The 25,743-nt window shown below is 35.2% G+C and overlaps 2 protein-coding genes across 2 annotated transcripts; one reads left to right on the forward strand and one right to left on the reverse strand.

Annotated features, from left to right (window-relative positions):
- The first annotated feature begins 16,232 nt into the window (after window positions 1-16,232).
- On the forward strand, window positions 16,233-21,078 carry LOC127790226 (plastidic ATP/ADP-transporter). The gene is made up of 5 exons (XM_052319551.1): window positions 16,233-17,485; window positions 19,156-19,410; window positions 19,689-19,832; window positions 19,932-20,279; window positions 20,520-21,078. The coding sequence occupies exons 1-5, from the start codon at window positions 16,730-16,732 to the stop codon at window positions 20,886-20,888; spliced, it is 1,872 nt and encodes a 623-aa protein (XP_052175511.1). The 5' UTR covers window positions 16,233-16,729; the 3' UTR covers window positions 20,889-21,078.
- Window positions 21,079-21,147: 69 nt separating this feature from the next.
- On the reverse strand, window positions 21,148-24,793 carry LOC127790225 (uncharacterized). The gene is made up of 7 exons (XM_052319550.1): window positions 24,466-24,793; window positions 23,860-23,975; window positions 23,633-23,751; window positions 23,305-23,467; window positions 23,000-23,226; window positions 22,584-22,905; window positions 21,148-22,459 (listed from the first exon to the last, which is right to left on the reverse strand). Exons 1-7 carry the CDS (start codon window positions 24,625-24,627, stop codon window positions 21,370-21,372), a joined length of 2,199 nt encoding a protein of 732 aa, XP_052175510.1. The 5' UTR covers window positions 24,628-24,793; the 3' UTR covers window positions 21,148-21,369.
- Window positions 24,794-25,743: the final 950 nt, after the last annotated feature.

Raw genomic sequence — 25,743 nt, forward strand, 5'->3', positions numbered from 1 at the left:
GATGGATGACCTATTCAAGAAAGAAGATCAATTAGGGGCGCGGGTGAGGATCCCCGGGCAAACTCTTCGATACTTAAGTTAGTCTCTTGAAAATGTAAACTAGTCGAATGCAAAAGGGAGATGTGAGTGTGAGAGATCGCATATCGAATGAGGGAAAATACCCCTATTTATAGCGATGGGATGGGCATTCATGTGTCGCATGACCCGATTTTCTCGGTAGGCATATCAGAGGCGGTTTTGACCGAGTCTTGCGGGATTATTGACGCAAGGGTGCATGATCGAGCACACTCACGAGCATACGCGAGTGCACGCACAGAGGCGTGCATTAGACACCCCCGAGTGACCTCTCTCGAGGGTGTGAAGTGCCCCCGAGAGAGGTCTTTCGGGGGGGTGAGAATACCCCCCAGAGACTTTCTTGAGGGTGGGGGGGCGGAGCCCCCCCTTCTCTTAGCCACATTACCGTGTGGTAGGAGGCGTGAGAATACCCCTAAGAGACTCTCTCGGAGGTGGAGGGGTGGAGCCCCCCATTTTTCTAAGCCACGCTGCTGCGTGGCATGGGAGAAGCGCCTCCCCTTTCCCTAGACACACTGTTGCGTGGTAGTGTAAGGAGGGGTAAGGCGCCCCCCTTTCCCTAGCCACATTGCTGCGTGGCAGTGTGGGAGAAGGGAGGGAAACAACCATAGTGGTTGCTTCCATGCGACCTGGGGGTAGCCTCCTGGCTGCATGAAGCAGCCAGGTGCCAACTTGATGGCTTGCAACATGGCGACTCCTAGGGCTGCCATGTGGCATTTATTTTTCTTAGATTGTTTATTTATTTTTTATTATTTTAGCAAACATAACAGAAAGAAATCGGATCAAAGATAGTTCTTGATACAACTTCAATTCAGACTGAAAAATTGAATTGTCATAAGGGACTTCTGAGAAGTCAATGAAACCTTTATAGGAGTTAAATTATGCATAAGGAACAACCCTTAAGTGGTTTCATGACGGAAAAAAAATGGTTTAGGGTCAAAAACGTACAAGCCTAAGTGTAATTTTTTGAAATTGCTCGAGGGAGGTTGAAAAGATGTTTTTCCTGAATTTTTAGGGATTAAATGAAAATTTTAGAACTTAAGGGTCATTATGGAATTTTTAGAAATAGAAGGGGTTGCTTAGAGGGGTGCAAAATGTAATTTCAAAAGTTGAGGGGGCTATAGTGTAATTTTTCAAACTTGGGCACAGCCATGGCCGACAAAGCTGCCAGCAACATCTCCCATTACCGATTTCGATCGTGGAAAAATCAAAGGAGTGGGTTGAGGGGCCTCAGGGCTAGGCTTAGGCCACCAGGGCTAGTCCTTAGCCAAAAATCGGCCACGTTGACGATCAATTTAGTGGAAATTTTTCGATCATTTCTTGGCTGAAAAATTGAGAATGTTGGAAGCCAAATTTGGGGCTTAAACAGGGATAATGGGTCAACCTAGGGCAAGTAAATGCATTATAGACCTTAGATTAGATAGTCACGAGCGTTTGAAGGCTCGATTTTGGTTATAAATAAAGGTCGAAAGGCCAAGAGTTTTCAGAGATTCAAGCTCAAATTTCTCTCATTTTGGGTTGAATCGAGGGCTAGGGATAAGAGGTTTTTGTTCTTGAGTTGGTGGAAATCATTTATGAAAAATTTGGAGGGTTTTCGTATAGTTTTGGTGAGGTTTCGAAGCTTGGCTGGAAGTTCTAGGCGATAGTTTTGGCTGAGACTTTAATCAGCTGGTTGGATCACTTCCAGTATTCCTTTCAAGCCAAGCTAAGTACCATTGTGATCAACTAAAAGGGATCAAGCCAGGAGCAAAATCCAACATCACCAGTGTATCGGAGTAGGAAAAGATGACCTGCGCGTGAAGCTCACGCGCCTCTTTCACTCGCAGTCCACGAGCAAGGCGCGTGGCCAATAGGTAATTTCTGATTTTTTTTTCTAAAATTTTGAGAAAATTATTTCAGGATTTTTGGTGCAAAAATATTTGAAAAAATGTTTGAGTACGTATTTAATTTGGATTTTTCAAAGAGAAAAATAGAAATAAAATAGAGAAAAATGTGAAAAAATTATGAAAAAAATAGGTGTTGATGTTTATTTGAATGAATACGATGGATATGGTGCTTTGTGGCTTGAGGATTGAGCGTTTGTGTGACTTTTAAGGTTTGGTATGAAAATCAAGATTGTGTACGCTTTTCGAGATGTACTGAATTTTGTTCAAAATGTAAGTGATTTTACCCTAAAGGCTTATACGTGATGATATTTTTTTTACTATGCATGCTATTCTCAAAAATTGCTAAGTATTATGTAAATTGCAAACATATTGTCATATTTGTACATATACTGTTGCATTGATAAACATGACTTTTTACATGGCATGGTATTGTTGGCAGATTGATAATTGTGCATGGGATGGGATGTCGACCTGATAGTGTAGTCGTAATTCCTCAAGGGTATTGTCAAAACAACGTATAGGAGTATTATGTTGTCTTGTGTGCAAGAAGGGACTACTGCCTAGGGTTCCATGCCGGGTCGATTTGCCAGAGAAGTTACACTAGAACATTTGTTTATGTGAGTCCATGCATCATACATACATGTTATTTTAGCCCTCTCTTAGAAGATTCCTCTTTTAATATTGGACATCTGTCCTTGAAATATTTCACATTCCAGACAAGGCGAACGATCGGAAAGACAAGGGAGTGATCGAGGCATAAGCATGATGGAGATTATGATGAGTCCTAAGCCAATACTAGAACAAGTTATCCGGTTAGATTGGTTTATTTTTCTTTCGATTATTGTAATATTATGATAGACAAACAATATGTATGAACTCGTTTATGTTATGATTTTCGAGATTTATTACGATTCTATTATTGCTTTTGCTTATGTTTAAGTATATCATTCTTCAATCATGTTTGAGAATGTTAATCATATTCAAGTATATTGAAAATTTTAGTATAATTCGTGTATGTAAAAAACAAAAAATTCTAGCATAAATTTTAACACCGTGAGGAGGTGGGGAGTTACACCATCAAACTAGAAACTAGACCAGCCACACTAGAGCCCTTATTGGCCCGTGCAATATGGCATTCATCTTCTTCTTCTCTTTCTTGAGTGAGACTTTGATTTCATTGGAACATACTCAAAACAGCAGTCCTGTCAAAAACTGAGGCCTCATCCATCACACCACCTCTTTTCTTCTTGTGTTCAATGTCCATCTCAGCCAATAAGCGAGCCAAACTTATTAACTATCAGCGAGCCCATCTTTGGTGGTGGTTGGAAAGTGGAAGCTTTTGACGCATCCTTGGCAATCGTAGTCAAAGATACATGAGAGGATTTTTAAAGTTTTGTGACGTTAATGGGTAAAGAGTTATTGTGACCGATAAAAATATATGCAAGTGGTGATTTTTCTATGTATGTCCTCAAATAATGTGAGGTTTTGGGTGATTGATTGATGCTGTCATCTATTGATAGAAACAATTCATTGATATTTTTTAATAATTTTAAGACCAATATCTAAAGTTGTACCCAAACCCTATTAAACTACCAAAAAATGTTGTTACCCTAGATAAACAAAATAATGAAAGATTTTATCTATAGTTTGTAATAAATAATAAATAATATATATATTATAATTATGATTCAAAATTCACAAATTTAATTGTGATTGGCACGTCAAATTTGATTGTAATTAAAACTTTATTTACAATTGAATATTTATCTTTTTCGTGATATATTAAATTTTTTTTTTGTAACTCATCTTCTAATCAAGATATAAATTTATACAAGTTAATCTTTTATATATACATATATATCTATAGATGAGTGATAGATATTTAAATAAGTACCAAATACCTTAAAATTATTATAGTAATATTACTATTATAGTAGCAATATCATCATAATAATATTTTATTCTTTTTATTTGTGATTTTTTTAAATTTAAATTTTTCACGTAAATTTTTTGTGTTCGTTTGTATGTTTGATGGTATGATCATGATTTATTTTTTATCCTAAATCCTAACAAACTCGTATCAGAATCGTTAAATCAAACAATATTTTGGTATATCTCAACCATCATATTTGAAACTCTTTATTTTCTTGGTCACTTAGGATTTAGTTACCTATCGCCGCTGCCGTCAACCGTTGATCGCCGTTGACTGCCATCAGCCTGCTCGCCCGTCATCGACCGCCGTAAGCTCCCTCTCAGTCGCCATCGACTATATCAGGCTACTTTCAGGTTGTTGTTATCAATTGTCGAGAATGACCGTTCGTCTTCTCAGGTCAACGCGACAGTCTAGTTAGTCTCCTCCAGCCACTTGTAGCGCAACAGACCATCTGCTCACTGTTGTCTTCTCCAATCAAATGCGACAACCCTTTCATCTTCTCCAAATCGCAGCCTTTTACCCTATCACAGCCATCGATTTGTCTTGGCCTTTGCCGTCAATGAGTCCTCTGCCATCATGGTCTCCAGTCCCCTCCCTAGCTCTCTTAAGCTGACGTTCTTCTCAACTCAAGGAGAGCTCGAGCCAAACACTCTGAAGGAACAAGAGAGCTTCACGTTCATTTTTCTTCTACAATTTTCTGCAACCTTTATTACCTAGTAAACGGAGCTTAATTTGTTGTAAATTAGAGTATCCTTCTAGTGTGCCTATTGTAAAGCATCTTGAGTGTTATCTTTTGAGAGGATATTTGTATTGTGAGTGTATCTCATAAATCTTTTTTCTCAAAACTGTAAAAGTGATCCATGAAAGTTTATTGCTTCAATCCTAGAAAAACATTTGTGTGGTTAGGTAGGTACTTTAGCTTGTGAAAAAGCACAAGGAATGTTAATGCTTAAACCTATGAAAAAGGATAAGGAAGATTAGTGCTTGAGGTAGTTGTAAAAGCAAAAAGATCACTAAAAAAGTGATTGCATAAAGGGTATTACTTATCTCTTCAAAAATACTTAGTGGATTTTTAAAATTCTCGACAAAGAGTCACGGTAGTAGATGTAAACAAGTTGTCAAACTACTATAAATACCAATGTAATCTCTTTTATTCTTTTATATTTATTTTTGTTTATTTTAATTGTATTTCAATTTGACAAAAAAATTTCAAACTTAATTTATCTCCCCCTCAAGACCGGCTCAAGGGTTGATGGGATCCTAGGCGATAAATAATAAAAATTATTAAAAATTTATTTTTTATTTTTTGAGATATAAAATTTTTAATTTAATTTTTATATTCTAGTTTAGAAAGTAGATTTTTTTAATTGATAATATAGTTAAATTACTTAATCTTTCTTATGATATAATTGAACATAAATAAGATTTTATTAATTTTAATTTTAAAAAAAAATTCTACTAAAATTACAGTAACATGAATGGTTAATAATATTTTATAAGTTACACATGCATTTGAAAAAAAAATATTTTTATAAAATTTAGTCCTAACAGGTTGTCGGGCCATTGTAATATTTACCTCTGAACCAGTGAAGTTTCCAATTATTATTATTTTATGAAATTAAAATAAAAAGGCATTTTCTTTATTATGGGCACTCTAATTGATAAAGAATCCACCAAATATAGGATACAATAATAAGTGTTAGAACTTAGAAAGGAGGGGGAAAGGGAGGGGGGCTATATTAATTGGGCGTTTTCTCATCCACATTTCCTTCCATTTTTTTCCTTTTAATTTAAGTTTATTTATAATAAAAACTTATGAAATTCATTCCAAAGATGGTGAAAATATGGAAGAAAATGTGGAATGTAAACGACATGAAAGGACCCAATTAATATAGCCACCATCGCTTCTCCCTCATTTTTAACTTTTAATTCTAACACTCAATTGTATCTTATATAAAATTTATCTCCTAAAATAGTGAGTTTTTAGGAAATTGAGGCCCCTTCCTTTTTGAGAGGCTTTGGGCATAGGTCTTAGTGGCTTATGGGCTGCCCCTTAAGTTTCACTTGGTTAATATATTTTCAACACTAATAATTATATAGCAATGAACTCTTAAAGAAAAAAGTATTTTAGTCGTACAACCTATTCGTTTATATGAAATCTATTGAGAAATGAAGATATTTAATAATAGGTATGTATATGAGCTCAATGAAAAGTCAATTATGTGTGAGTGAGAGATGTTAATAATAAAATCCCCAGATTGGGATCAAACCCTGCAATCTACAAACCCACCCATAAGGGCTCATGGGTTATATAAACCATCTTCAGCTTTCATTTTGTGTAAGTGGAGAAGTGGGGAGATTGAAAGTTATTTGTATATATTTAGTATATATAGCTGAAGGCTAAAGGGATTATAAAACTCTCTTTAAACGAAGTGCATAAATACTCCTAGTCTTTCTCTATATTGGTTATTAGACTATGACTCATAAACGATATTTGAATTTTGTTTTTAACTAATAATTCAAACCACTTGAATAGCTATATTGCTTCAACAAGAAAAAACCATAAGTGCTTGCTATTTCTCCATTTACTTGTTTATATTTTATATTTTCAGCAGTGAAAAATAAACGTAGATTTTGTATTACTAATTTCACATTTGGTTGTTGATACAACATATGTTAGCTATTCAAACTAAATAATTTTTAATAGATCAATAATAATAAAATGATATTAAAAGTCATGATTGATTATGATATCATCAATCATATGTCATATTTTTATTAGAGGAGATGATAGATAAAAAAATAATAATATATAATTTTTTTAATCTTCTTCAACAAAAAAATACCATATAATTAACAACATCGTTATCGATCATAACTCGTCTTACTGCGTTTTAATGCCTTGAATGAGGATATTTTAAATATTAAAATATCATTATATAGGTCAAAATATATATCATGATGTATCAATACCATTTTTCTTGAGTTAAAAAGTGACCGAAAGAAAATTTAAGATTTGAGATAAATTTGTGATGGAATGGTTGCCCACTCAACCCAATAATTAATGTGTGTTTTACGATAAATACTTTTGGGGCCTTTGGGATTTTCAAGGTAGATCATAATTGCCGAGTGTGATTGTATAAAGGGTTTGAGGGATACGTCACGAAGTAACGGAAAAAAAAAAAAGAAAAATTACAAAACCTAATCATGTTTTTAAAAAAAATATTATTTTTAATTATTTTTTAAAAAAATATTTTTAATCATTCAAACAAATTAATTACACTCTATAGTTACTTTATCAATTTTGACCCTATCAATTAATTTTGCAAGTCTATCATTTTTTTTTTAAGTTTTGACTTAATTAATTTTAATCCTATCACATTTCCAGTTAAGTATAGATCTTGAAAAAAAATGAGTAACTATTGAGTATAATTAATTTGTTTAAGTGGTTATAGAGTGTAATTAATTTATTTGAATAATTAAAAATAATTTTTTTTTAAAAATGACTAAAAACGATTGTGTACATTATTTTGTGTTACTTATGAATTCTTTCCAAAAAAACAAAAAAAATATATTCGAGTTTGCCAGGAACACTATTCGTTATTTATGAAATTATAAATATTTGTTTAAATTAATAATATTTTTTTATAAATCATCTTGTGCTATTTATTTATACCTTATTTATGGAGTTTTTTTGTATTGTCGCATCATACCCATGATCATGAGTGAAGGAATGGATCTAAGTCGTGGATAGCCATGCGATTTGCCAACTCTATCATTGAATTTGATATAAAAAAAATTTCGTTGTGAGCTGGAGGGAGGGGATTATTATTTTTAGTTATGGTTATAGAAAATGCTAGAAAGCCTGACGAGTTTACCGAAAAGAAGCAAAAAGACGATTTTGCCCTGCTTTCTCCCTCCCCCTCCCATGAATTCTCCCCCCCCGCTTTGCGCGTCTCCTCTGCCATGGCCGTCGCCTCGCCTCTTTGTCGTGCCTCGTTGCCGTCGCCTGGTCTCGTTTCTATCGCCTCTCTGCCATCACTGCCTAGCCGACAGTTGATGCGACGGAGAGGCGAGTCAGCAACCATGGCAAGGGAGACGCGTAGAGAAGGGAGATAGTGGCCCGCTTTGCAAATTTGTAAAATAGGCGGGGCAAAATCGTCGTTTTGTCCCCTTTCTGTGAGTTGTTCGGTAGGTCCGTCAGTCCCTGTAGAACGACTCCATGGTCATTAGATAACTCTGTTCACATGACTATGTCGTGCTCTGTCTTATATTTTAATTATTTATATATATATATATAACTCAAAATATAGCTCTTTTTTCCAAGTTGTGAGATTGAGTATGATTATTGGGGTTGAATAGATATTTTAGTCACGCAGGCCCCTCAAGACACTCTATGCATTCAATATGATAACTCTGTTTACTTTAAACACATCAAGACATGTGTTAACTTATGTGTCGAAAGATATTGACTCACAAATTGATATATATTATTCGGTATTAATATCACAATCCTTTCTTAAACATAAGAGTAAATTATATTTTTTTAATAAAAAAGTTACTTAATATCTCTCTAATTTGTTGAAAATGACAAAGAAGCCATTGAGATTAATTATGCAGTACTCCTTGTCATTGCAAAACAACTTGCTTAATCCTACGAGGCGTTAGTGGGTAATATTTTTAGCAGCATTTGGATGTTGACTCATCATTCATGTTATTAATATTTTTGGAGTATTTCTTAAATTACACAATACAATACATGTTAAATAATAAAGATATATATATATATATTTTTTTTTGTATCTTATCGTCTCACCGACTTGCTTTGTGTTATTATTTTAGATAAAAAATATTTTTATTATTTTATATTCGTTATAAGTAATTCAAGAGGTGCTTATAGCATTTTTTCGAGTAAATCATATCAAAGGTCACAAAATTTTTGTGTCCTTTTTAATTTAGTCATTAAACTTCAATTTCTTGTAAAGTGATAATAAAATTTTAAAATATTTTACAATATAGTCACTAAAGTGATTTTTGGATAATTTCTCACTAAAATTGCTGACGTGGCAATGGCTACATCAGCGTCACATCATCGCCACGCCAGCAATTTTAGCTAGAAATCATCAAAAAATCACTTTAGTGACCACATTGTAAAATATTTTAAAGTTTTGTTATCACTTTGCAAGAAATTGAAATTTAATGACCAAATTAAAAAAAATATCAAAATTTTGTGAACTTTAATATGATTTACCTCATTTTTTCATTGCATTTGCATAATGGGCCACCTACGATGATGTCATCACCCGATTTTTTTATTTTAGTGTTGATAGTGATGAATGATGATCTCCGAATCATCACCAACAACGGTCTACGTGTGCTTTGCTTTCTCTTTCTTTCCTTTTTACATTTCAATTCCCTGTCCATTCTGAAAGGGCTAAAAGACAAATTGACAGAGGAATGAACTGAAACAGCCACGTTGGCAACTCGGCATTATTTTTTTTAAAATATAAAATTTTCTGTCTAATTTTGGTGGGCCATATTACATGAAATGACCCCTCGATTTATATTTGTATTTCATCAATTAAAATTCAATAAAAGTTCATTGCCTTTAATACATCTTTGTTAAAATGAGTAATAAATGTTGTATTAATATAAGATTAATTTATTTTTTAGACTAAAATATAAAATAGTCAAAAATAAGGATGAGACTGTCGGAAGTATTTTAAATTTTTTATTAAATTATTTGTTAAAATTTTTAAAATGTATTGAAGAATATATAAATTATTTTTTTTATCTATAAGGTTCAAGATAAATTTATCTGGATAGTTTTTGTTAACCAAGATATGAGTTAGAAAAAGTAGAATATGAAAAGCATTTCAAACAAAAATATTTTTCATTGTATTTATTAAATTTATTTAGTAACTTTTAGAAAAGAAATCACATGACTTCTTATTTTGAATTATTTAAATAAATTTATCTTTCTCCCATTTCAGAAAAATTTATTTTAAACCTTATAAATAAGAAAAAATAACACATATGCCCCAATGCATTCCAAAAAAATTAACAAACATTCTGATAAAAAATTTTGAAATACTTCCCAATCTCATCTTGAATATTTCATATTTTGATCTGAAAAATATTTTAACATTATCTTGATATAAGTTTATTTTGTTCATTTTAACAAATAGTATTTAGAGAGGAAGAGAGATAAATTTATTTGAATAATTTAAAATAAAAAATCATGTAACTTCTTTTTTAAGAATTGTCAAATGAATTTAATAAATACGATAAAAAATATTTTTTATTTATATTTTTCATATCTTATTTTTTTATTTATATTTTAATTAACAGACACTATCTAAGAAAAGAAAACTATAATAATAATGCTAATTTTAGTAATTAAATGAGGAGGCCAAGTTGAGAGAATGTTAAAAAACAAAATAAAAATATTTTGAATACTTTTGCCTAATGTTGTAATTGGATAATGATGTGATTATTATTTTTTTATTAAAAATATCATTATTCTTCTTAATTAGAGGAAATAGAAGGCAATAATAATAATAATACTAATAATAATAATAATAAGAGGAGAAGTGTATAATTTTGTTTATCTTGAGATAAAAATATTATTTTGAATCTCTCTCTTTATTTATTCTATTTTTCTCTTTTTCATTGTCAAGACTTATTGCATTGTCATTGCTGCCTTACCTTGCCATTGCATTGAGACAATGAGACGAGGCAAAGATGCAACAGGTCAACGATGTGAAAAAGAGAAAAAAAAAAAATATTTATATATATATTAAATAAAACTCAAAATGAACTTTTTACACTCGAAGGTGAACAAAATCACACTGGAGGAGAGGGAGGTGGATGACGTGGGCATTGAACGGGGAGGGAACGGAGGTTTTGTGGGGGTGTGGTAGGGCGCACCACCATATAATATGATCCCCGTCGTGGCGTGCCGTTTCCAAATTTTGAGATCCGAAGTGACGTGGACCAACCTCCATCCTCAACTTTTCTTTTTCTTGTTGGAGACCTTCCCACGCTCAACTTGCCCGCAACAGAAGAACAAATATCAATCGAACTACGCAGCGGGCCCGGATCGGATGCTCTTTTGAACGCCGCCGGCTCATCTACGATTCCGAGTCTAGCCCTACCCTTTCCTTGAAATTACTAAAGCGCCCCATGGCCCTTATGTCCCATTTATTCCGGATCCAGTTCATTATATTTCAGAGGTGAGAATCCAATAAATTTAAATTTTAAATGTATGGAATAATTTGTAAATTATATATATTCGATACATTAATTTAATATTAATTGACAAATTTAATTTCCTATTAATTAGTGTAGCAAACTTAATCTTTAATTCTAAACCTTATTAAGGGATTTGAAAAAGATATTACGTAAATCATTTACATGACAAATGGTAAATGTTAAGTTAGACAAAGAGTAAATTATATTACAACTTCTTGTATACTATAATAAATTAGTTATTATATTTTAATTTTTGTCACAATAGTCGCTAAATTTTGATTTTTATCAAAATTTAATTATTTTTTTAATTTTTCATCAAATTCTATTAATATACGTCAATTTTTTGACAAAATTGTTAGAAGAAAGATTAAATTTGAACAAAAAATTAAAATATGATAACTATAGTAATAAAAATAAAATATGATAACTAATTTATTACAAAATATAAAATTTAAAAATTAAGAACGTAATTAAGCCTACATGTGACACGATTGACGGTAGAGCTGGCAATTTTGGATACGACCCGATTACACGACATGACACGACATGGAGTTAAGCGGGTTAAGGTTGGGGTTAATCGGGTTCGAGTCATAAACGGGTCAACCCGTTTATAACACGATTATTTTCGTGTTTTAAGCGGGTCAACCCGTCTAACCCGTTTAGACACGAAATGACACGTTTAATTAAACGTGTTAACGGGTTGACCCGAACACGTTAATACGATTATATACGAAATGATACGTTTAATTAAAAGAGTTAGTGGGTTGATCTGAACACGTTAATACGATTATACATGAAATAACACGTTTAAAACTAAATAACACGTTTAACAAGTGATACAACACGACCTATTTAAATTAAACGGATTAAACAGGTTAGTAGGTGACACGACACGTTTAGTTAAACAGGTCGTGTCGTGTTACACGTTTAATAAATGTGTCGTATTCGGGTTTAAGGAATTTGATACGATTATTAAATGAGTCGTATTCGAATTAGCCTGACATACGTTATATGTGTGTTTTGATACGACACGATTACAACTCACCAACACGAACTGCCTAATTGACGGTGGCCAGAAGTTGTTTAGAGAATAGAATATTAAGCAGAAAAGGGAGGGGGTTTGGCCTTTGCGAAAGCCTATACTCTTCTTGAGATGGGAGTCACAATTATTGGTAGGCGGGCAGAATTATTAATTAATATAAAAAAGGTTAGGCATGGACTTAAATTAATTAATTAAATAATATACAAAGACAAAACAAGGACAATTATTCTATAGGGCTAATAATAATTAAGGTATGGGTGTAATAATAATTAAGGTATGGGTGTGCTCTCTCTCTCTCTCTCTCTCTGTTGCAACTTTGTAATATTTACATTGGTTACGAAGATAGGAGCAATGGAGTGTTGGTCCCATGAGTTTGACCATATTATATACAACACATCCACCAACTCAAATCCAATTTCTTAATCCGTTGGTTGACGGTCGACAGATTTGAATAACTGGGTGTCTCGCAATTTGGTTTAGACTATTTAATAGAAATTTCTTCTTTTTTTCTTATGACTACAATATAAATTTTTTAGGATAATTTTTTTTATGACTACAATAATGGTTTAAATTAGTCAAATAATCAATTTTGCATTGTTGTTAAAATCTCGATTTTACTAGTATAATTTTACAATTTTACGCTTCGAAGACCCATAAACGATTCAAATCCCATATAAGATCTTATTTAAAGTAAAATCCTATAAAATCTTGATTTTAAGTGTACAATTTTACGATTTTACACTTCAGAGATCCCAAACGATTGTACGCTTCAAGTATAAATTGTAACTTAAATCTAATTGAGAATATTGAAATCATTCTCTAAAGAATTTTAAGTTATATTTTGTCTCTAAATTACTTATACCAACATGTTAGTTTTGAGTTATATTTTGGAAGTATTATATTTTGAGTTATAATAAGGTATAATCAGGTTATTAAATTATATTAATTTATTTTTTATAAAATTATGTTATTATAAACCTATATTTATAAAAATTAAAGGATATTTTTAATTGTTTCTAAAATCTTACGATTTTACGATTCGATATTATGATCCGATTTTATGAACCATTTTTCAATCCCACTTAAAATCTTGATTTTAACAACCTTGCAATTTTGGGTTTAATTTCCTTCAAATTCATTTGGGTTCATTTTCAAATTTATCATCACAATTTACAACCCACCCATCGCTGTCTCACCACCGACAAAAAAATCCTCAAATTGCTATAGATTACAATTGGGGCTAAGGAAAACGGACATGAAAAAAAGTGAGATATATATATAAAAAAAAAAAAAAAAAGGAGATAAACATAAAATATGGACAACAATGTAAATATTATACATAAAGGAATGAGAAGAGACAATGGCAATATCGTAGCTGTAGAGAAAGAGAAATGAAGATGGGTTGATTTTAAGATAAGGGTAAAATGGTCAATTTGTATCATTAATTAACTGCAAGGGAGGTGCATGTTGTTTCTAAAAATATAGGAGTGGCCGGTGCAATTTCACCAAACCTCAAGGGTGGTGTACAATTAACTTTAAGAATAAAATATTAAAGTATGAATCATTAAAACACAACAATACATCGAATAACAAGTTGGATAAAAAAAATCTTAAAGAAAAGCTACACACAACACAAGAAGAATCAAATCTAAAAATTAGAAGATTAGACAGTCAGTACTTTGTCACTAAATCAAGATATTATTGGCCCATCCAATAGAATTAAGCTACTTAATTTGGATTGAATTTTAATTGTTTGTAAAGTATAAGAAAAAGAAAAGGCACGTGACTTAAAAGAAAACAGTTAAAGTGAAAATCACCCATTAAAAAAAAGTAAAAATGAAAAGGAGGTAAAATTAGAGAGAATTTTGCATTTAGATGAGAATAAAATTAACGTAATGCAAATTGAAAAAACCTCAACTAAGATATTATATATTTCATTTTTGCAAAGAAGTTGATGGTTCACTTGTAATTTTAAGCACACTTTTCATATATTTCTTTCGTGAAGTGTTAAAACCTATTGATTTTGTTTTGGACTTGAACCTATCGTTGGATTCTAAAACCTAGCGATGGTTGGGTACACAAGGCCAAGAAAGAGATAAAAGAGGAGGAAAGAAAGGTGGCAAACGAAGAAAAGGAAAAAAAAAATCTATTAAAGATGGGGTTGATTGTGATTTGTGTGTATGAGAAAGAAAAAAAGAAAAGAAAAGAAAAGAGAAATATATCAACTATTTTGTTACAATGGCAGTATGTCTTTCTTCATTCTCCTTTAAGAGGGACGAAGAAGAAAGGAAAAATAGATCGACTATTTTGCTACACTGATAGCATGTTTTTTTTCCTCATCCTTTAAAAGAGAGAGAAAAAAAAAGAAGAAAAAGAAATGAGATATATATCGACTATTTTGCTAAAATGGCAGTATGTCTTTCTCCCTTATCCTTTAAGAGAGAGAGAGAGAGAAAGATAAAAGATGAGAGAAATAGAATGACAATGATAGCTATACTTTTATTTTGCTACAATGACAGTATGTCTCTCTACCTTCCTTCCCATTCTTTTTCTTTATTGTTTTTTTTATTAACAATTATGTTATATATTTTTATTATCGATGAGGCTGGGTCGTGGTGGGGGTAGAAAGACAAGATTAGGGTATTTTAACTACTTCAATATTTTTAATAAGGTAGAAAGACAAAAAATGGGGTTGATTGTGTGTGTATGAGAAAGAAAAAAAGAGAAGAAAAGAAAAGAGAAATAGATCGACTATTTTGTTATAATGATAGCATGTCTTTCTTCTTTCTCTTTCAAGAGAGAGAGAGAGAGGGGAAAAAATGAGAAATAGATCAACTATTTTGCTATAATAGTAATATGTCTTTCTTCATCATTTTTTAAGAGAGACGAAGAAGAAATGAGAAATAGATCGACTATTTTGCTATAATGATAATATGTATTTTTTCCTCATCCTTTAAAGAAGAGAGAAAAAAAGAAGAAGAAGAAATGAGATATAGATAAACTATTTTGCTAAAATGACAGCATGTCTTTCTCTCTTATCCTTTAAGAGAGATAGAGAGAAAAAAAATGGATGAAATATAACAACAATGACAACTATATTTTTATTTTGCTGCAATGGCAGTATGTCTCTCTTTCTTCTTTCCCATTCTCTCTCTCTCTATTGCTTTTCTATTAACAATTGTGTTATACATTTTTATTATCGATAAGACTAATTGTGATTGTGATAGAGAGAGAGATGAGGGTTGTGGTAGGGGTAGAAAGACAAGATTAAGGGTATTTTAACTATTTCAATAATTTTAATGGGAGTAATGTAGTGATGGGTAAATGAAATGAGTTTATTAGTTATGATTTATTTTTTTTAAAAGGGTCTATTACTTAAAAAGACTCATCTTTTACTATATTTTTGATTATGTAATGAGTTTTTATTTTTTCCAATCCTAGGTCTAGACTTTTAATTTGTATCAAATATAGATTTATATTAGTCTATCATTAAAAGAGATTGCTAATTTTTGATAAGTCATTTTTAATCAAATAACATGATTTTAAAAATTAAGAATTGATCGATAAAGTGATTTAAAATGCAACATCACTTAATAGGAAGGTGTAAGATAGATATTTGGGTGATGCCGACTAAGAGTTTGATATCTTTAAAAATGCAAAAATATATAATATTCAAGATTATTAACTTTTCAATTAAATACCAGTGACCATATACATTTAAAATAAATTTAAAATTTAGTTATAGTGTTGAAAAAATTAAGAATTTTATATATAACTAAAAATAGGGTAAAATATGAGCCCTTTTAAATAATAAAACCCTTCCCACCAAGCCCGAGAGAGAGGACGCGGGATGGACATTTACTCACTCAAGTCGCTGGGATAACAAGGTTTGCCGCCTGGGCATGCATAGTGTGAAAATTACGGGAAAAATATCTTAAAGCGGCGTTTTCGTCAAATTAAAAACATGAAGGGCAGTTTGGGAAAATGACATTACCTACTACCTTTGTTTCGGGTCACATGATTCCCTTGAAAGTGTAGGTGGGGTAGTAGATCCTCCCGAGACGCCTCTTGCTGGCTGCCTGCGTGCTGCTGCTCGTTGCTTCTCTCCTTCCCCTTCTTCTGCTTCTTCTTGCTCATAACAATCCCCATTTGTTTCTTATTTTCTTGTCGTTGCTTAATCAGTGATCGCTTCTAAACCCGGATTTGCGTCGGAGACGCAAAAAGATCACTTCGCGGCAGCTGCGTTCAATTACCACCAAAACTTTTTTGCCCTTCTTATTCAAACCCTTTTATTTTGGTCGATTTTACAATAAAATACTATCCATTCTTGTCTTTCTCCACCGAGGGTTTATGCTTCTTGGCTGTGAGAAATATCAGTCAAAGATTTTTCATCATCTACTGCCAAACGTGTGAGAAACCCCAGATTCTATTTCTGCCTCCATACCTTATCTTTCTCTCCCTCTCTCTCATGTTCTCTTAAAAATCCAGGCTTTGGGGGCTTCTTGAGGGTTAGCTTGCGAGAGAGAAGAGAAGGAGAGAAACATGCAAGCCGTTCTTCAGACCAAAGGGTTTCTCTCTCTACCTTCCAATCCCAAGCTCAGGGCCTTCAACCCGCCGCCGCAGGGGCTTAGGCAGAGATTCAGCCCTCTCAAACCCAAAACCCTATCTGGGTTTTCTCTGCCTCTAAATGGGTTCTCAAAATTCCAGGGTTTGGCCGCAAGGCCTCATGGGATTCATCCCAACGACAGAAGTTTCCCTATTTGCCGGGCTGAGGCGGCGGCCGACGGACAGCCGCTATTTGCAGAGCCGGAGCCGCCCAAGTTCATGGGGATTGACAGCGTAACCCTGAAGAAGATTATCCCTCTCGGGATGATGTTCTTTTGCATCCTCTTCAACTACACCATCCTTAGAGACACTAAGGATGTGTTGGTTGTGACGGCGAAAGGGTCCAGTGCTGAAATTATACCATTCTTGAAAACTTGGGTCAATTTGCCCATGGCCATTGGGTTTATGATTTTGTACACCAAATTGGCCAATGTGTTGTCCAAGCAGGCTCTCTTCTACACAGTTATTGTGCCCTTCATTGCCTTTTTTGGGGCTTTTGGGTTCGTTCTGTATCCTCTCAGCCATTACTTCCACCCAACGGCTCTTGCTGATAAGCTTCTAGCCATGCTGGGTCCAAGGTTTCTGGGCCCTCTTGCAATTATAAGGATTTGGAGCTTTTGTTTATTTTATGTCATGGCTGAGCTCTGGGGTAGTGTGGTGATTTCTGTGCTGTTTTGGGGGTTTGCCAATCAGGTTGTAATCAATCTCTTGCGCTAGCATATTGTGTATCATGACCTTACGTTTCTGCTTGATTATTTGTATTTTTTATTTCCAGTTTCCACTTTTCTATACTATTGTTGATATTTGTTATTTAATTCTACAACAGTTTATGGGAGTTTCCCTTTTTGATGCATATAGTGCGATTTGCTGTTTGGGATGGGAATTTCATATGAATAATCTGCTTAATTTGACTCTGGAATTCTTCTCTGAGCTATATAAAAGGGAACTATTTTTGCTATCCTTACTGAATGTTTCTTTAGCCCACCCAGTGGGATTAATGGTTAGATATGTTGTCGTTGTCGTATATTGAATGTTTCTTTAGTTGCCCTGTGATATACTGTGGTATCTGTTCCTGGTCTTCTTCATTTATAGTCTGCAAAGACACGGATTGGATTTACCTATCCTGGCTCATCTTTTATGTGATTGCAGACTGGTTGATTTGACCAGCTCGTGAACACTCATGTTTAGGACTTCTAAATATGAAATATAAGATACTGCATAAGACTGAAGTTTGATTTTGATTTTTTTGTATCGACTTTGATTTCGTATGATAATCTTAAGGGCCAATTTCTTCCATGAGTAAAGCAGAGTAGAAACCCTGTATTGTTTTCTGTTCCTTTTGGTCTTTCTACAAGTGAGCTAGATTGTGAATTTGCTAGCCTTTTTCCCCTTCACTGAACATTCTTATTCATAAATACCTTTTGTTGGAAGTGGTTGCATCTTAAACTGCCTGTTGTGTTCCTGGAGTTAAAAGTATAATCCTGTATTTTTTTATTATATTTGTCATTTTTGCAATGGCCGTCAGTGTGTTTACATGCCATGGTATACTTTTGAAGCGGGTTAACTTCATTTATTGAGGCAGGGGCTCAGCAAAGGTTCACACAGCTTTTTGATTCCTAGGGAAATCATCAAAAGAACTAAATTTTAATATCAAAGACTAGGTGTTCTGGTCGTTGAAATTTTATCTTTGTTTTTCTTCCAGTTCAACGTAGCTCAGGCTGTTATGCAAGTGAAAATGATTTTGGAGAATTTAATCTAGATTCAACTCTTAATTTTTCTTTATAGTGTTGGTGCTGGTGCTCATTAGACAGGATGTGGACATGGACTTTGGCATAAAACTAGGATTGTAAGATGTAGAGTTAAGAACAAGTGATTCAGAGGTAATAGAGGAAGTGGTACCTACAACAACAAGCCTTAACTGGCTACACTAATTCTAGTTTTGCCAATAAGAGCTAGTAGTACAACCATATTGGGGATGGGAAGGCCAAAATCCAGTTGTGTAAAGATGACAAAGGAAAACAATGCATTAGAGTGATTGGATTTATGGGCCTTAATTGGGTGGAAGAAATTCGTTCCATGTGGCCCAACTCAAGAAACTGAGGAAAAGCGTAATGGAGTTGCGTATGTTATTATAAAATATCTTGTACTGTAGACTGCATCTCCTCCTTGAGTCTTGGTGATTATAACTAGAAAATTTTAGTCTATGTATGTGGTTTAGCTATAATTTTTCCTTTGCTTCTGTGCTGTAAGCAGCTTATAGATCTACCCAAATGTTCTTTTGCACTAAAAAATTTTCCTTCAGTCAAATATATTAGCTAGTGTTGCTACTAACTGTTTCCTTTTTTTTTTTTTTGATCTTTCAGATTACTACAGTTGATGAAGCCAAAAGATTCTACCCTCTTTTTGGACTTGGAGCCAATGTTGCCCTTATTTTCTCAGGTAGAACTGTAAAGTACTTCTCTAATCTGAGAAAGAATTTGGGTCCTGGAGTTGATGGTTGGGCTATCTCCTTGAAAGGAATGATGAGCATTGTGGTGCTAATGGGGCTTGCCATTTGTTTTATTTATTGGTGGGTGAATAACTATGTTCCTCTTCCGACCCGAAGTAAGAAGAAGAAGGTAATCCTCTTCAAGGATGCTGTCACTCTACTTAATATATTTCACCTACCTTGATCCTTTAGCCACCAGTCTTTTTTTCTCTCTTGGTAAGAAAAATCTGGTCATAGAAGTTCCATGCTGACCATTGAAAATTTGGTTCCTCTTCATCCCTTCTATGCTGTTCACTGGGTCTGCATTCAAATCATGCCTTTTCATGAAACTATAATGTTCATATGCTTAGTAGGCAGTTTGTAAACTGTTTTAATAGTAGTTACCTATAACCTAACGTTTGTTGGCAGGAGAAACCAAAGATGGGGACGATGGAGAGCTTAAAATTCTTGTTGTCTTCAAGATACGTTAGGGATCTTGCCACAGTGGTGGTTGCATATGGCATCAGCATCAATCTTGTTGAGGTTACATGGAAATCAAAGCTTAAGGCTCAGGTAAACCAGTTAGACTTCTAGATTACTCTGCGTCCTAGCTGCTTGTGCATTTTAGCCTCTCTCTCTCACACACACCGTTTTATTATTTAATTCCTTCAGTTTCCCAGCCCAAATGAGTACTCCTCCTTCATGGGTGACTTCTCAACTGCAACGGGGGTAGCAACATTCACAATGATGCTGCTAAGTCAATGGATATTTGATAAATATGGCTGGGGAGTTGCAGCCAGTATCACACCTACAGTTTTGCTTCTGACTGGAGTCGGGTTCTTTTCTCTAATATTATTTGGTCATCCACTTGCACCTGCTCTTGCAAAGTTTGGGATGACCCCACTTCTAGCTGCTGTATTTGTGGGTGCAATGCAGAATATCTTTAGCAAGAGTGCAAAGTACAGCTTATTTGATCCGTGCAAAGAAATGGCCTATATTCCTTTAGATGAAGAAACCAAGGTATGACGCTTTACTCAGTGCTGAATGTTTATCAGATGAATTGGAAACCTGAAAATTATATAGGATGGAAATATTTAAATAGCTCTTGAGCTAGCCGGAGTGCAAAAATAAAGGGTCAATTTGTCTGATGCCAGCTCAGGGTGATAAAAACCTTGACATTGACATTGATTTTTTTTTTTTGGTCCCTAGACATCAATTCAGTTCATTTTGAATTTAATCTATCTTTTCTTTTTGCATTAGGTTAAAGGAAAGGCCGCCATAGATGTTGTCTGCAACCCGCTGGGCAAGTCTGGAGGTGCCCTCATCCAGCAGTTCATGATCTTAACTTTCGGGTCACTAGCAAACTCAACCCCTTACCTTGGTGGAATACTGTTAGTGATTGTTCTAGCATGGTTAGCTGCAGCTAGGTCTTTGGACACCCAGTTCACCGCACTGCGTCAGGAGGAAGAACTAGAGAAGGAGATGGAACGAGCAGCCGTGAAAATTCCAGTTGTGGCTGAAAATGAAAGTGGGAATGGTTCCCTTGTGAGCGGGACAGCGATGAATCCTACGGGAGGTGACTCATCACCAAGTAGCTCGTCTGAAACCTCAACGCCTCGTAATGTTTGAAAAGGCAGTGATTGAAAAAGGTCATCAGAAGGGTCTTTTTTTGTGCTGTGTTGGTTTTAGGATTGCTTTTATTTATAGAATAATTAGAACTTGTTGGTTATTGGTTTTGCTTTTGTTGTAGACAATAATGGCAGTTGAAGCAAGCATGTCACTTGCTTGTCAGTAGAGCACAATGAATTTGCATTTCTTATTTTTATTTTTGTCAACAGTAGCAATGAGTTAGAATTGATCGATACCGTTAACTGGTTAAAATGAAAAGTAAACTGTTAGCTCTGTTCTCGTGGCTGTTGGTTTTTGAGCCTAATGTGATTTGGGTAAAAACCTCAATAGATCAAACAAGAAGCTGTATTGCAGAACTGTTCACCAAAGCACAGCTTCATCACATAAAGAGTAAAGCTTACTAAAATTCACACACAATTACTTAGCTGAAAGAGCTATATCTTTCTGTAACCAATGATTAGAATTGACGATGCTTTTTGAATTATATCTTCACTGCTTTTTTGATTGTCTTGATGGATGACTTGATGAAATTGTTGCCTGCTGCGAGCTCCACCTCCTCCTCATCGCCGGTCACCGAGGGCTTCTTCCTGATGCAATCAACTCCTTTCTTCATCCCCAGAATCAGAGATGGAGAAGACGGGATTCGCCTAAATGCCCTCGCGCTTTCAGACCTCACAAGACCCTTCTCCTTTCTCTCCCGCCCTTTCCCTTGGAAGCTGCTTCGGCTTTCCTCTCCTTCTCTCTCTGTCTGTAATCTGTAGGGAGGGTTTTTAATGGGTGTGGCTGCAGTAATGCCTCTACCTTCTTCCATATGTTTTGTCTCCTCTTCTTCACGTTTGGCTCCATCTTTCTTTTGGTGCTCCAAGTCCTGATGCTGTGGGTATTTAAGATTCAGCTTCCTGATTATTTCATCCGTCCTGCTGGTTTCCTTCTCTTCAGTATTTCCAGTATTCTCCAGCAACATTTGAAGCCACTTCTCCACATTTCCTTTCCCGCGCAGCCGTCTGCTTTCTTCATCTTCCTCCTCGTCCTTTGGTTCGCGGGGGACTGGAAGTCGAATGTCTTGCATCTCCAACCGCTCTTCTATTTTGAGTCTTTGAAGCTTGTCCCAGATGGGATTTCCATCTTCTTCAACTTCTTCTTCTTGCTTCCGCTCTTCGTTCAGAGATGATGCCCCGGCTTCGGACGCTTTCTGCTCCTCTTCCAAGTAAACTCTCAGCTCCTTGTGGAAAGGGGTCGACTTGATTCCAGGCAGGTACAGGACCGTCTTATCCTCTTCCTTCTCCGGCAAAGCACGAGCAGTATTGGTTTCTGGCTCCAGTTCATTTGCCGGCAAGCATAAAGCGGACCCGTGATCTTCCTCATCCAATAGTGAATTGTCCATTCTTGATCTCTTCCTTGCATGCTCCCCTTCAGGCCTTAACTGCTTCTCTAGCTCATCTCTCTGTTTGAACTTTCTATAGAGTTCTTTTTCTGAACAATCGCAAATTGCTTTCTGAGCTTCAAGTCTTGCCATTAGGGCATTACTCGCTGCCTGGTTCAACCTCACTTGTTCCTTGTAAATGACGTTCCTACAAAATAAAATAAATGTTTCAAACGTCAGATAAACGAGGAGGGTTGCTTTAGTTAACCCATAGTGTTTAACTTGTTGGATCAAACAATACCAATAAAAACTGATATCTATGGTGTGCTTACTGGTGCATGGCATCTCGGATCATCTTCTCCAGCATTGCTCTATACGAAGACTGTGCCTCGGCCAGCCGATGACACTTTTCAGCCCGTCTTCGACGCTTTATTAGCACCAACTCCAGTTCCTGGATGGTGACTTTCTCGTCTTCAGCCTTCTGCTTCACTTCATTCACTTCATCATCCAGTTTCTGTATTTCTGCCTGCATTTTTGCGGTTTCTTCTCTGTGTCTCAGGGAATCCCGGGCTGCGACAATAGCCTGATATGGGTTGGAAACTATGTCTGGATTTTCATTCTCCTTTGAGGTAACCGTTCTCAACTTTCTTGCAGCTGAAGGGAAAGAAAATTGAATCTCTCAAGGGTAAGTTCTTAACTTTTCATCAGAGTTCAAATTAGGGTGAAGAAATTGGTTTCGTTTACTGACCAACAATAGGGGAATTAGACCTTGGTCTCCTGTTGACATCCAGCGATTTCAGAGCTGATGAAAAATCATAAGATTCTCTTCTAGATACAACAATGGCAGCCGGAGCAAGGCCCAGTTTTTCTTTGGCTTCAATGAAGTGTTGTGGGAAATTATGTGAATCCACTGTTTGCGCAGCGTTTAGTTCTTCATTTTCAGCCTCGGAAAACAACAGAGAAAATGCTCTGTGCCTGAGAGAATCAATCGGAATCAACTTTGTCTGATGGAATCAAAATTCGTTGGAAGGTGGAAAATGAGAAGAAACCCACCTGAAATCAGAGTTGGAAGAAGCGAAGACAGATAAGAACTGGTTGATGGAGATGCCCAGTTGAAGATCCCACCATGGGGTGAGAAATTCCAGTTTGTTGTGCTTCTTCTTGCACACTTGCCATTGTAGTATCCTTAGGTTGCTCGGAACAGTCAATCCTCCCCCTGCATTTCCAGCAAAACCACCGCTTTATAAGACTGTTTGGCCTTAAATTGGACACCTTTTTAACTCACGCAAGTTCAATTTGAATTTGGTTGTGAACAGAATTATTCATATTGTTTCGTTTGGGGAGAGAGAGAGAGAGAGAGAGAGAGAGAGAGAGAGAGTACTTGCACAAGGAAACCAGTGATCAATGTCCCAAGCCAGAGGCGAAGCAGAATCAGCATGGTAATATAGGACATTCCCATACGGATCCACCCGAAAAATTGCAGGGTCGAAGCCAGCATTTCTAAAATTTCATCTCAAACAGAAGAGTAACAAGTGTTAAAAACTCCAATCTTCGAAATACTACTGTGAGCGGGTATTGAACAGATCAGATCACAGTTCAATGGTTTACCCCAAATGGTTGAGTTGCTTCCATAGAAGACTAACAAAAATCTTGGGCTTGGCCGTGGGTTTTGCTTTCGGGTCGATAATTGGAAACATCTCCTCCAACTCTGCTACTCTCAGCGCCTGCAAACGTATAAATGGAAGCTCCTTGTTTGATTTTGCGGTCAATTGCCAAGTAAATGGTTTAATTAAATGCAAATTAAACATCATTTTCGGTTTTTATTTCTGAAATTATGGAAATGAAAATCAAACACTTCACACAAATTACTCTTGACTGAATAATCATCTTTAGACTAATATCAGAAGTCAGATTCAAGCAGCAGCCCAAAACAAACTCAAATCTAAAACAAATCATAATTTGTCTTCAAGTAATGCTTGAAACTAACAATTAAAGGAAAATCCAGAATAATTTCAAACGTTCACACCACAGGATCACCACTTCCCCCCCCTTCTGTATGATCAACCAAGGTTTGTAGAAACTGAAGATAATCTTCAAATTAGAATTCTTCAAAATTTTCCAAACCAAGGCCCTATTCCGAAATTATATAACCATACATCATGTTGTAAAACAAACAGCCGACGGAAGCTCAAAGAAGTTGCATTTTTTTCTTACCTCTTGCTGTTGCAGGGCGTAGGGAGTGAATGTGAAAGGAGGGCCGTGGCTGTACGGGCTGAGGCTGCGGTCTCTACAGAGCTTGGCGTAGGCTTTTGGGTATCCGAGGCCTTGGTCTACTGCCATCTCTACCTCGGTGAACAAAAGATCAGCCGCCGCCATTTTCGCCCAAAACGGCTTCTTCTTCTTCTTGCTCTCCTTCTACCTTGCAGAAAAATTCAGAGGCCGAGTGAATTGGTGTGTTTTGACGAAGAAAAATTCAGAGGCCGAGTGAATTGCTGTGTTTTGATGGAGAAAAATTCAGAGGCGAGCAACGGTCGAGTGAATTTTTAAAAAGGGAGAAAGAAGATTGTATATTTTGTTTTAAAGTTCAAATGCCACGTTGGCAAACGGTGGGAGGTGTAACGGCTACATTGGCTGTCCCTCTCCTTCGGGCCACGGCCATTAATCTTTGACTTTCCTGGCTTAATTGCTCGTCTGTTCAAAGACTTGTTTACCCTTGGAAAATCAAGGAATGTTCTGTGCAACCAAAGGGCAATTTGGCTTTAAAAAATGGGGAAGGGTACGTTAGATTGCGTGTGGGCCAAGCGATTATTTAAAACGGAAGTAGCGATGGTTTTGATCATCATTAAGTTTGAATGTGAATTAGAGAGAAGACAGAAAGCTATCATAAAGGCGCTTTTAGCATTAGTACACACTACACACCAAATCCACTTACTTTTGTGTTTTTCAAATTAATATTAATTGAATTATAATTAACTTTTTATTTTTATATTTAAATTATCTTTTTCTTCTTATCATTCTTTCTCTTTTTCTCTCTAGAGAGAAAATCTCATTGAACCCCACCAAAAGCCAAACCCTTTGTTGGGTTTGTGATGATACCCTAGAATTGGCTTCTAGGCTAGGCCTCGCTCAAGCTTTACCCACAAAACATATTATGTTCAGATTCAGTATTCAATAAGGGGCCTTTTGTGACCTAGACAGAGAGGTTTTCGCAAACTTGTGAGCAAATGTATCTTGCTTGGGATCATATTCCTAAAATTTAGGGATTACTTTAAATTCTAATGAACTTGAGATAACCTCTTCTCCTAAATCATAAGATTATGTTTTGCAAAAGTAATTAAACTTGTTGCTGATGTACATTGTAGAGCTCGAGAATTTAATAAAATTGATTATGTCATGGGTTGTATTCATCCTGAGCACTTCCTTAAAATATTCATTCAAGAAACTGCATGCTCAAGCTTCTGGCCCTTTCCTATCATTTGAAACCTTGGACCT

This window comes from Diospyros lotus, chromosome 14 (genome assembly GCF_014633365.1).
Source record: "Diospyros lotus cultivar Yz01 chromosome 14, ASM1463336v1, whole genome shotgun sequence".
Taxonomy (NCBI): Eukaryota; Viridiplantae; Streptophyta; class Magnoliopsida; order Ericales; family Ebenaceae; genus Diospyros; species Diospyros lotus.